Source organism: Canis lupus, chromosome 9, assembly GCF_011100685.1.
Source record: "Canis lupus familiaris isolate Mischka breed German Shepherd chromosome 9, alternate assembly UU_Cfam_GSD_1.0, whole genome shotgun sequence".
In the NCBI taxonomy this organism is placed as follows: Eukaryota; Metazoa; Chordata; class Mammalia; order Carnivora; family Canidae; genus Canis; species Canis lupus.
The window spans coordinates 30,111,848-30,125,668 of record NC_049230.1 but is presented as its reverse complement, the minus strand read 5'-3'; the positions used below and the strand labels follow the sequence as shown (position 1 = coordinate 30,125,668).

At 35.9% G+C, this 13,821-nt stretch overlaps 1 protein-coding gene across 29 annotated transcripts in view; it reads right to left on the bottom strand.

Moving 5' to 3' along the window:
• Nucleotides 1–13,821, bottom strand: part of STXBP4 (syntaxin binding protein 4) — a 213,656-nt gene that overhangs the window by 126,025 nt on the left and 73,810 nt on the right. For all 29 annotated transcript variants that reach the window (XM_038547771.1, XM_038547784.1, XM_038547778.1 and 26 more), the window contains one exon: nt 1,739–1,915. In XM_038547771.1, the coding sequence (XP_038403699.1) occupies nt 1,739–1,915 (177 nt within the window). The remainder of the gene's footprint in view (nt 1–1,738; nt 1,916–13,821) is intronic.

Here is a 13,821-nt window from a genome sequence, read left to right as displayed (position 1 = left end):
ATGCAACTAGGGACAGACACTGGATCTTCAAAGGTGCTGGCAATGTTTTTTTCCTAAGCTGGGGTAAACAAAAGAAACAAAAATAAAAAAGGTGAGTATAGAGATAACATAAGGGAAAGCTTACAGTGAAAAATAAAAACACTGTTACAAAAAGAATCTGTGTCTTAAAAATGAATGTTTGAATCTGAGTCCTGTTAATATCTTGGTCAATGTCTCTTGAAGCAATCTCAAATAATTAAAAAGAAGTTTCCTTCTCTTTCTCCACTGGCATTGAGTTTGGGAAATGTTGAGATGCTTGTGTCTAGTATTCTTTCTTTGAAAAGGAAACAAAAGATCATTCTTTCAGAGACACGTTAAGGGCTAAGCTTAGAACCTTGTTACGAGGAATGGCATGAGACCCCATTATGCTAAAAAAGAGAAAAACTGAATAATTTTATTGCTAGACGACTTAGGACAAAAATGTGTATCAGCTAGGAGCTAGGACAGAGAATTACAAATAACTTATGCTTAAAAAAAAAGAATAATTCCATAAGAACTCTGAATATTACTGAGAAAGTATTTTTAAAGACTGTTGATTATCCCTCTAAAAGTACACAGTTTTATAAAACAGTACTTTTGATATTCTGATAATTCCCAATATTTTCAGAATCATACTACACTTACATGACATTAAGCATGTATTTCAGAATATAAACACCGGGCCAAAAATAATAAATGTATGTAATATTTCTAAGTCTTGCCGCCTTTTCAAGTAATATGATTTTCCCTTGGCCTTGTATATTATCAAGGGGTGACAAGAATATCAGCTTTCTTTTAGAATTGGTTTAAATGGGCAGATGTGAGAAAAGTAAAAGAGCTGACCAAAGAAAATTTCAGATTTTCTTATGTATTTTGCTTTTCTAAAACTGGTTTCATTTCCACTTGGTATAATTAAGGAATTTAACTATTTTATATATATATAAAGAAACAAACTATTCAAATTTGCCTTATGTTTTCTTAAAAAGTTGAGTGCGTTAGAGATATAAGTACCTATTCTAAGTGAACTCATTAAAAGTTATAAAATATGTATTTCAATTTACTTAATTTTCTACCTTGGTGAAATAAAAATGTGTATGTCTATTATAGCTTTTGAAGGCCTTTCAATGAATATAGTATGTAGTATGTTAAAAATAATCACAAAGGGAAAAAAAAAAACCACATAGGAAAAAGCCACCTTGATTTCTGAGTAGTATTTGGTATTTTGCTATTGAAATTGAAGCCTATTAAATTCAAACTGAGTTTCTTTTTATTAATTACCTTAGGCCCTGGGCAAAAAATATTTAACATTCATACTTCCTTGAATGCTCTAATCAAAGAGCAAAACCCATCCCTAGACTCTCCTCCTTTCATCCCCACCAGGCAAATTAGCAAGTTTAGGAACAAAAGGAGAAAACCAATGTAATCAATTATATGTTGAATAGTTCCAGGTCTTAATGCCTGAGCTGTACAATGCTGACCAATGACCCAAATAAATCTGGGGCACATGCTTTTCCACCCCAAAGCTATGTGGATAAAGGGAGGCACAACCTTCACATGACCCCCCCCCCCCCATCCCATTGTGACACATCATCCTATCATTGAATAATAGAAGACAAACACTGACCTAGTTTAGAAGTACAGATGAAAAGGAAATGAAAACAGGATACATGACAACAGCAAGGAAACCATGGTAACTAAAAGAGAGGATGGTTTTGCTTACTTTATTTTGGTCTGAACAATCAGCAAGCTGAGCCTTTAGATCTGTGATCTCGGTCTCTAACAGATGGATCACCTCTTCGTAGTCCATTTCCATCCCATGTGCCTGGCGCTGTGCGGCTTCAGCAAGGTGGATCCGACTTCGCAGGGCTCTGGTTTCTTCCACCACGGCTTTGGCTTCCTGAGGATTTCAAAATTCATGCCATTGGAAAAAAAAATGCCATGTTAAAAAACAGTTTGGTGGTTGAAACAAAACATTTTCCTTCCTCTGGAAGTTATGATTCCCAAACTGAATAGAAGACATGTCAATTTAAAACTTATGATTCATGTTATTTTATTATGTAGAACAAATGCTTGATCTTACTTTTCCTCTGTTGATTTCTTGGATAATTTTCAGTATGGAATCCCCAACTTCACACATCTCGCATAACATTTTGGGAATAAGGGAAGTAGAAGGGGGTTGAAAATTGAAGAACAGAATTAAAGAACTGGTTCAAAAGATAGAAAGAGTAGGCTTCTGCAGAACTCAGGTAGGTGGTAGGACTCATGTTCTAGGATGAGAGATTTGCAGGGTTGTGGATTTCCCTGTGGTCCAAGCCCAGGATCCAAAGCTTATTTTTAGACATCATTCTAACTGCTGATTTAAGTCAAAGGTGAAGTTCAGTAGCAAAACATATAGCTATTTCTCTAGGGTGCAATGTTCACAAATACATAACATGTATTTATTAAACATGCTATGTCTTAGACGATTCACATATGCCTCCTTTCACTTAACCTCCAGAACATCAAGAGAAAGGTATTATTAAAAACCATTTTATAAATGATTAAACAGAGGCTCAGAAATGTTCCATATCCTGTCCAAGGACACATAGTAGTGCCAGAGTTTAAATCCAGGTCTGCCAAACTCCAACATTAATGCTCTTTGCACCATTTTACTCTGCTACTAAATGACAAAACAAACCCAACAAAACAAAACTATGTACTAGCTACACTCTCCACTTTAGGAGGAGGATAGGGTAACCAAAACCACTTGCTCTTTCAAAATGTGCTTTGGTGCTAGGTCAACGACAGTCTTCTAAGGACACCAATATAATTTAATATGGCAGTTATTATACTGTAAACAATTTTTTTTCTTTACTTGATACAGAAATCTCTTTTCTCTGCAATGGAACTTTCTGCTCCAATTACCATGGCTAATATTCAACTACGGCTATTTTAATTTTCTCAGAGCTATTATAGGATGCTTGCTTTTGTTTGAGTCTAAATGCATTTGAAATGAAGGGAGAGTTAGGAATATGGACATATTATTAAAGATCAACTTTTCATTCATACATTCAATAAATGTTTATGTCAGATTCTGTTTCAGGTAGAGGACAGAGCACCTAACAAAACAGACAAAAAGTCCTCCCTCAAACCCTTCCCCATCCCAAATTTACACAATAGCTGGGGAAGATAGACAGTAAATAAGGGATTATCAGTGAAGATCTCACTGAGAAGACATTTAATCAGAGAACTGAGGAAGCATGGAGCCATAAAGATTTCCCAAGGAGTTTTTGGGGCAAAGGGAATAGTTTATGCAAAGGTCCAGAGATGGAATTGTTCCTTGCATCTTTAGAGAACAGCAAGGAAGCCAGTGTGGCCTAAATGGAGAGTGGTAAGGGACAGGAAAAGGGAGTAGAAAGACACAAGGAGTGAGGGCAGGGATAGGGCTGGAGTGGAGTGGCAGATCTTAAAAGGCTTTGTAGGCCATCATAAAACTTTGGTTTTACTCAGGGTGAGATGGGAAGTTATTGGAAGGTCTGGAGAAGAGAAATGATTGTGATCTGACTTAAATTATAAGTGGATTACTTTTGCTCTTGGGTTGAGAGTAAACTGCAGGGGGTGGGCAAGGGTGGAGCAGGGAGGACAGGCATAAAGTAACTGTGGCATGAACAAGGCTGACAGTGTTGGAGATGGTATAAAGTGTAAAACTGTAACATTTAGATTCTAAATGTAGTTTGAAAGGACAGCTAATGGAAGACTTCATTATTGTTAACATTTACTTAGCAACTAGTGCATCTAGATCATCATATTATTCGCTAAAAAATACAAAGGGGATAAAAGATGCCTTTCCTTTCCTGACTCAGTTCAGGGCATGAAGTATGTCTTAGATAAGTGGAAGAACAGAGTAGGGCATGATAGACAAAAAGGACAATGTGAACAAAGGAAGAGGGACAAGGAATGTGGTACGTTTGAGAAACGGCACTAGATCAATTTTTGACTGGAGTAGATGCTTCCTGGGAGAACAATGGATAAAAAAAGGTTGAAGAGAGACAGGAAAAGAGCCAGGGATTGGCAGAAATGGCATGACAGGCAAAAGGGCTTATAGCAGGTAAATCATCAGGCCTTTTGAGCAGAAATTGATTTGAGAACAGAGTGCTTTAGAAAGCTAAATCTGGCAGCAGGGTTCAGGATGGAGATGTGGCCAATCAGCTGCCTAATATACCTCTGGTTCAAAGAACTTGATTTCAGTCACAGGAACAAAAGGTATAGCATGAGGAATAGAGTCAATGGTATCACAACAGTGTTGCGTGTGACAGACGGGAACGACACAACAGTTGTTGAATCACTATGTTGCACACCTGAAACTAAGGTAACATTGCACATCAACTATACTCAAATAAAAACAAGAAACCCAAAGAACTTGATTTCCTTATTTTTAAAACTTGTGGTCTTATCATTAAAGGGTACTGTGAGAAAGAAAGGTCTGGGGAAATAAAAGAATATTTATTAAGCCACATTGATTGGTTCAGGCCAGGTGACCATGTCATCAGTGTCACTGCTTGATCAACCTCACATCAGACTGCTACTGTGCACACAGGATGTAAATGCTGGCACTACTTTAAATGTTTAACACGGACCAGCTCAGTTACTCCACACTCTGTGAGGTCTATTATTATACTCAGTTAATAGGTAGAAAACTGAAGCGAAGAAAGGTCAAGTAACTTGCTCAGAATCACAGACCCAAAAAGTGGCTGGGCTAGGATTTGAACCCAGGCAGTATAGTCACAAAGTCCATGCTCTTAGCTACAACACCATACTGTCTCTCCAACTACATAAAATGATTAAAAAAAAAAAATCACTCATGGATGGTAATATCATCAGTGTCCAAACCCCCATGAGCTTAGGATGTGGCCATTATAATATACTAAAATATCTTTGAGGCTGATACACCGTTCCTCGTTTTCCATTCACTCAAGCTAGAAGAAAAATACATTGCTGCTGAAGAGAAAGAGGAGGGCAGAGAATTCACGATAGCTGCAATGAATAATAACTAATTTGATGATTTGTCTCCTTCACACTCACTTCATGCAGCTTTTATTCCTCTATAAAAACAGCACTTTTATTTTTGTTCAAAGAATGCTGGTTAATTAAATGAAGAATCTGGATGGAATTTATATAGCTATGATAGTTCACTGATGGTAATACAGTGTGAAATGCGGCTGGGTGGTAAAAGATGCTGAGGTTTTGATGCTGAATAAATTCAAGCTATTTCTTTTGTCAATATATAACTGTCAGGTTGGTAAATGTGACCCCTTAGCAAAGTTCTAGCCCAATTCCCACTGAATGGCTGCTTAAAAGATTAGTGCATTGAAATGATGACTTTTAGAGGAAGCAGTAAAAAAAGAGACAGCAGCAGTGTGCTGTATTTAGCAATGCAGGATCACATAAATCCATTTTTTTTTTCCTTTTCCTCCCGGGTTGTCTTCTAATAAATAACTGTAAAGCCTCCCATGTCAGTAACAATTGAGCCAGAATTTTTTGAGTACCTCACCATGAGCCCGAAATCCCGTTGGGGGTAAATGCTGCAGCCAGTTCACTGAATTACTTTGTATTCAGTAGAGATGAATTCAGTTTAGAAAGTTAGAAAAGAGAAACCAAGATGTAATAGCAATCAGAAAAAAATCAACAGAAGCATTCTGCTTTTTAATACTGAGCAGTATGAGCACAGAGCCTGGAAAGGAATCTTGAAATATCTGAATTGGCTTTTTTTTTTTTTTTTTTGTGATGACACTGAGGAAATACCTGTGACTTGTACTGCCCCATTGTAAAATGAGGATTTTTTTTTCACCTTACAATTTCACAATGAATTTTGGGAAAGATGAGACCAAATTCTCCTTTGACAAAGGAGACAGAGGGTGTCATAAACTCATACAAAGGGCAGTACAAGCTCAGACAAAAGACAATGTGCTATGTGTTTTTCCACACCCAGCACTTCTTTCCCACAAGGAACATGATATAGAAGAAAAGACATGAATGTTAGAATGAGCTATAGCTAGGTCAGATTCTTTAATCTGTGACTTTTTTTTTTTTCCTGGCTGTGTAATTCTCTAATTCTCTACCAAACTCAGTGTGTTCAGTTGTATAATGGGAAATAACAATGCCTACTTTATAACATCAAAACAACTCTCACAGGAAGGTTAAAGAAATAATTACAGTTCTTGGAACAGTTCCCTCTTTATTGCTTCTGAAAGATATACATAATCTCCCATGCAATTAGAGAGCTAGACTAGACAATTTATTAAGGGCTTTCCTGAGGCAATCAATTAGTAATATCAGTTACTGAACTTTAGAGAAGTTGTTTGGGAACATAATAATATAATGTGCACAGGTCTTTTTAATGTTAGCGACAATTATGTAAAACCTTTCCTTCACTAGTTACAAGTTGTAAGGGCTCCCTAAAGTAGAAGGAAAAAACATTAACAGCAGTTGCACATTTTAATTAGGCTAGCACATTCATATCAGTAAACTTTGAAAATCTGTAATTTTTAAGCTAATCAGTAAATCTTCCAAAATGTCAATGGCCGACAGGAGAAAAAAAGAGACTGCAAAGAGATATATGTCGTGGTGTAATATAACTTTTGCTACCAAACCCGAAAGAATACTTCTCTTATCAGCTTCCAACATTCACTCATTGGAGAATGCTTGTTGGTCTCAGTCCCACTACAGCTTGTGAAAAAGATTAAGGGTTATTGCAGGAAGAAGGCTGTTGAAGGAAAAGTGTTTAAAAAAGCAAGTTATATATAGGTTCCTTAACTTGTATATCAGATTTATTAAAACATGTAAACTATTTCTCTCAAAGCGGGATCTCAAAGTAATTTGCAGGTATTTACGAATGAATCTACAACTTGTTCTGTAAACATGGATGCACTTAGGGGAGAGAATGAATTCACACAACTTTCTACGTGCCTCTGATATGTGCTTTCTCCTTTCTCTTTCCGTACTCCTCCTCCATGCATATGTCCAGCCCACCACCCCACCTTCATACCTAACCAGTTATTAAGCACTGTGAAATCTTCATTCATGATGCATTTACAGCCATTCCTTAATCTGAATTCTTGCCACTATATTACTGATTCAGGTTTTCATCACCTCGTTAGGTACTATGAGAATCACATAAATGATCACCTTGCCTACTGTGTTCTTCACTCTCATGTATTCTGCATACTTCTGAAGGATCAATTTTCCTAAAATACTGCTCAGGTAACAAATCTAAGATAACCTTAGGTAGTATGATAAAACACATTCTCAATCTTCATACTTCAAGGCTCTCTACTTGTTCCAAATCTATCTTTCCAGCTTTAGCACTCTCTTACATGATTACTATATCCAAGTATATTACTTACCAAATTTCCCTACACTGAACTCTCCTGACTCCAAGATGATTGTTCCTTCCACTATGTATACATTTTCCCTCTTTTTCTTTTTTTTTAAATTTATTTTTTATTGGTGTTCAATTTACTAATTTACAGAATAACCCCCAGTGCCCGTCACCCATTCATTCCCACCCCACCCCTCTCCTCCCCTTCTACCACCCCTTCTACCGCAGTCTTTACGTTCTGTCTCCCTTTCTGATATTTCCCACACATTTCTTCTCCCTTCCCTTATATTCCCTTTCACTATTATTTATATTCCCCAAATGAATGAGAACATATAATGTTTGTCCTTCTCCGACTGACTCTTTTTCCATCATTCAGTTCTTGGCTATCATTCAAAATCTACTTTAGATTTTACCTTCTCTGGGATTTTACCTTCTCTGGGAAGTCAGACTACTTCAGCTTACATTGATTTGATTTTTCCTTCCTTTTATCTTTTATAATATTTGTTATTTGTAATTAATCATATGCTACTTAGTATCTCCTACTGCTATCTCGAACTGTCATTAAAATATTAAGTATTTCACTGCCTAACTTTCCAAAGCCAAAGAGTCTTGACTGAGAGTAAAACTCTAATATGAACAAGTGCTCCACTTACCATAAATGAGATATAGCTGAGTTGACTGTAAAAATGACAACTTTGTTTTGCATATATAGTAACTGCCTTAGAGAATTTTATCAGGTAAGAAGCTTTCTTAGAAAAGTTCTTCATAAGACGTTTCAATTTTATGGGACTATTAGTAGAACCATATTTCATTTAAATAATTACAATAACCATAAACCATGCTATGAAAATGATTTAATGAAAAGCAAATCATTTCATTATATGCTCTTTATATATAAATTTTTATAAAGCAAATGAGATTATATCAAAACTGCGTGAGATGGAGGACAGTTATACTTCATTGTGTTTGACAATTGTATTTCTTGATTTTTCATTACATAGATTTAAAAGTTATGCACACTAGTTTATATTTCCCTAAAAAGTACATTTTTCAACATGAGCTAATATAACATATGTCTCAAGGACTATATAATCGTGATGGTCCTTTCCCACCCCACCCATATCCCTTCTTCCACAAATTATGTGGTGACACTTCTTGTAAAGTGTGTAAAATGATAGACATTTGCAAATCCAAGAAACAAATATTTTCTTTAGTTTGTCTGAAAAAGCAAAGTCCTCATTTTGCAAAGGAAGATTTGGTTAAGCTTTCTGGAAGAAAAGCAGGTCAATCAAATTATAATTAGCTCTAATTAACCCTCCCAAGAGCTGTCAGCTTTTCTACCTGCACCTGCCTCATTCTCCAAAAGGTGCAAAATTGAGCTCTGACTCTGAACATCAAAGAAAACCAAAGAAACAATCTTCAATCTCTGTCTATAAACAGAAGTCTCTAATCAAAGACAGACACACTGGGACAGCTATCTGATAAATTTTACCATGTAACTTGTTCACAATATAAATATTAATAAATTAAAATCCAGTTAAATGGGACGCCTGGGTGGCTGAGCTGTTAAGTGTCTGCCTTTGGCTCAGGCCGTGATCCTGGAGACCCGGGATCGAGTCCCACGTCGGGCTCCCTGGGTGGAGCCTGCTTCTCCCTCTGCCTGTGTCTCTGCCTCTTTCTCTCTCTCTCTTTCTCTCTCTGGGTCTCCCATAAATGAATAAATAAAATCTTAGAAAAAAAAATCCAGTTAAATGTATTTAACCCTAACCTTGCATTTTACTGGTTTAGTAGAGGTTGACATAAAAGAAAAACTATTTTCTTACTTCTTCAATTCTGATTACAAATGTACTGAAGGAAACATTTATAGTATCCGAAATTTCCTTTCCTGAACAGAATGTAAACTCTGCTCACTGAAACTTGCTACAACTCAAAGGCTACTTTTTAGTAGCTATTAAACATTTAGAATTTATCTGAAGTTTGGGGTTTAAGAGAGATGGCTTCAAAACAAATATATTCCTTCCAATTTATTTTTTAGAGTTTTAATTCAATTGGAATCACAGTTTTACTAAATTGTGTTTTGTTTTGTAGGAACTTGACCAAGAGTTCTAAGTTGTAAGCTAGATAGTAAGATAATAATATTCTTAAATTCATTTGGAAGAAAAAGAAATTAGAACTGGTATGCAAATTTTGAAAAACAGTAACAAGAAAGAAAAAAACAGGGTGAGATATGGCTCAAAGATTTAAGGCATAAATAAAGCTACACAATAGTTGGTATTGGCCAAAGAAGAGTTATATAAAACTCTCATTCACCCAATAAATATTTATTGACAAAGCAATTGAAAGATCAGAAAGCCCCAAACAGACCCTAGATTATATATAGTTTAATCTATGGTAATAAAGATACCACAACACATTGAGTAGTTGCCACAACAAATTATTTGGGAAAACAAAAGTAGAAAGTGTAGTCCCTCATCTCATTCCATATACCAAACAAAATAATTTCAAAGATGGGTTAAATAAAGACAGAATGGGGGCAGGGGAGTGGAAAATTAGGTTATGTGTACCTGAAATCTGGCAAGGAATGCACTTTTAAAAATTATTAAAAGGAGAAGCACAAAGAAAAAGATTTGACAACACAAAAACACCTGTATTAAAAAGTCTTTGAGAAAATTAGAAAGGCAATTTGTATATAGGGGAACATATTTACAAAATATTTGGTAGAAAGAGGGTTAATAACTACAATGTCAGGAGATCTTATAAAATGATTAGGAAAGAGGGAAAACAGTTTTTAAGAATATGAGAAGCCAAGTAGCAAAAAGAATGGGAGGGGATACAGATAACATGAAGGGCATATGGTCAGGAGTAGCAGAATGTCACCAGCAATCAGATCAGGGAATCAGCTACCTTCAATATTAAAGAATTGTGATGGAATTCACAATTTGATTTGAAACTCCCGGTCACAGACAATCCTTGGTATCTAACATGGATATCAATAAATCAAAGTACAGTATTTTCAAAAAGGGTGATTTATTTATGTAGGGTTAAGGTATGACTAGAGAAGTCTTGGTTTTAATTCTGAAATAATTTGTGAATAAATCACTTAACACAATGTCAGGAGTCCCACACTGAAGTAAGAGTACTGAAAGTGTTTCTCACATAGTAAAATAAACTGCCAAGATAAGAGTTTTATAGTGTCAACCGCCTTATCACTACTTCCTCCATGGGTAAAATTTACTAGTTTGTCAGCAAATTAATATATATTGCTCTCACATCAAGAAACATAAAATGTTTGCCATTTACATAGATGTTTAAAACATACCCTGAAAGGTGTGCTTTAGCAACTATTGAAATATTAGAAAGTTGTACCTTTTTAAGTTAAATAAGAAAATTTAAAGGGAGTAATGCCTATTTTGGTAGACAAACATGCCTCTGACAACTTACCAGCTAGAAGGCACCTATTCTGCAATGCTTTCTAGGAAGTAATGGTTTTGCCCTATTTTACTGTCTTCTCACTGGATTAAGAGTTCCTCATAAAGAGTACATTTAACTTTCCCAGTGCATCCATAGAAAAGAGCATTTAATAAATGTTTCTTAAATTCCTTTGCCAAGTCTCCTTTGTAAGGCTTACAAGGCATGTGTGAAACAATTGATGACAGAGTGCTGAACTGGTCCCTGAACAGCCAGAAAATAAGTGGCTCACAGCAGAGAACCCAGAACCCCAACATCAGTTCTATCTAAGCCAAACAACTACAGAAAATACTGTCATCAAATGAACTGGAAGGTTTCTATGAAGATTAAGATCACTTCCCTTCCAAATTCCTCTAACTTTGAAAATTCTGTGATTCTAATTGATCTGCATTCAAATGGGTTCTGTACTATCAACAGGATAAAATTTCTCTCAGATTTTCTTAAAATGGTAAGACCTTTCTACATAAAAAGAAAACTATTTGGGAATGGGGATTCTGAAACAGACATCTTTGTTTGCCAATGCTTGATCAAAATGTCACGTTCACGTCCAGTGAATCACTGGATACGGCTGGTGTCTGGGCAAACAGGGATGCCAACTGGGCTGTTCTTGTGTTCCTTTTCCAAGCAAGCTGTCTTAAACTTAGGCAGTTCCTTGGGCAAAGTCTAATATTGGAAAGTACATGGGTCATATTTTGATTCACAAAAAGGGAATTAATGTTGGAAAATAAATTTGACCAAGTTTTTTTTAAGTAAGTTTCTCTACTCAGATTGCTATCATTTTAAGAGCTTTATAATTCCTTTTCTTAAAAAGGCTTAGGTTTTGGCTTATAATAAATTATTTAAAGATAACTGTAGGGGCAGCCTGGGTGGCTCAGTGGTTTAGTGCCACCTTCGGCCCGGGGTGTGATCCTAGAGACCCGGGATTGAGTCCCACGTTGGGCTCCCTGCATGGAGTCTGCTTCTCCCTCTGCCTGTGTCTCTGCCTCTCTCTCTCTCTCTCTCTCTCTCCCCCGCCCCGTGTCTCTCATGAATAAATAAATAAAATCTTAAAAAAAAATAACTGTAGATTATACACAGCTGTAAGAAATAATACAGAGGTTCCCCGTATTCAATAAGCCTCCTCCAGTGGTTATAATTTGCATGACTGTAATAGAGTATCACAATCAGAAAACTTCATTGATACAATGCACCAAACATAATCAGATTTCACCAGTTTTATAAGCACTTGGCAATAAAAAAGAAAAACCTATGGATACATGCAACAACCTGGATGTGTCCCAAGGGAATTTTGCTGAGTGAAAAAAGCCAATGCTCAAAAGTGACATACTGTATGATCACATTTACATAACATTCTTGAAATGACAAAATTATAGAGATAGAGAACAGATTACTGGTTGCAAGGCGTTAGTGGAGGAAGAACGGAAGGAGGTGGCTGTGGCTATAAAAGAGTAGCATGAGGGATGCTTGTAAAGAGGGTTTTTAACAGAAAACAAAAGTTGACATTTTGAGGTCACAAGTGACCATCTGAAATGGAAACATAGGAATATTTTACTATAGTACCCTTTTAGAACAGAAAAGACTGACACATCATATAAATGTATTTTTCTTCTTTTCCTTTCTAAAGATGAGACAGCATCTTAGAATATCTACTAGTGCTATATTGAAATACTATAAAAAGTTCAGATCACTAAAAAATAAATAAATAAATAAATAAATAAATAAATAAATAAATAAATAAAGTGTGTGAACTGATATCGTTTCTAAAAATTAAAGTCTTTACTATTTCTTTAATAAAGGCACTAAGAACACAATCTTCAAAAGCATGAAAACACGAATATTTTTTTAGTAATCACATTGTAGTGTTGTTACTTTTAGAGATATATTTAATCTGTTGTTAGGTTCCTCTGTTGTTCATCCATCAACCAAAACAGCTCACAAGACACCTCAACTGTCCATAGAGACTCCTGTGTTGATCTGACCTTATGTTTCTGCCTCAGGGCTTCATGCTCCTGTCAAGCATTCAAACCAATCTTTCCACAGGTGAGGCCGACTGCAACTGGGCTTATCTGAAACCTAAAGAAGTTGCCAAACGCAATTTCCCATGGTTTCTTTAAGGCAAAGGCTGGTTCAGACAAGCCGAATACTTTGGCTTTGCACTGTTCACCACTTCACTGCTGCCTTAGGTCATAACACACTGCTGAAAGGAACTTGAAACAACTTAAGCATGAGAGTACGTTTTAGAAAGCTGTTGATCAAAGGAAGTTGTTAGAAGAACGGCCCATGCCTGTTAAAAGTTGTTAGGACTTGAAAAAAAAAAATAACGAGAAGTCTAATTTCGTGGGAAATTGTGGCTCATGATTTTAAACAGTAAGGTGAGGCTATTCTGTAAGGCATAAAAACTCATCAAAAATACTGAGATTTTAGAGAACAGTGCAGCCAATTCCTTATAAAACGGTGAGTACGCCAGCCCTGGTTGAAAAAAGCAATGCACCTGATCCTTCCAATGAGAAAGGGTCTCTTCATAGTGCGTCCTTTCCTTTTTACTGATTTCTTTCCTCCTCCTCCCTTCATTTTCCCCTCTCTTTCAGTTCTTCATTGCTTTCTTTTTGCGCCACTACACTAAGTAAAGGTAAACAAATTTCCATAATTTAAAATAACTAATTGACCTTCAAATGGAGAGATTATTCTGTTTTTATGATCAGGCCACTGTCTCACAATAATGCAATTAAAAGTTTATAAGTGAGTGAACAAAGGATATTCAATTGTCTTCTCTCCTCCCTTTTTAAGCAACTGGTAACCATCATTGTAAAAAAAAAATTGAAAATCAATTGAGTCGTATTTTAATAATCAGGTTACCCATGTATTTAAAGGATTTACACAGTGTAGTTATTAGTACTGAGCTAACTTCATGTCAAGACCTACAAAAGGGTACCAAACAAAGGGAAAAGAACATTGCCAAATTTCATACAACTCAAGTT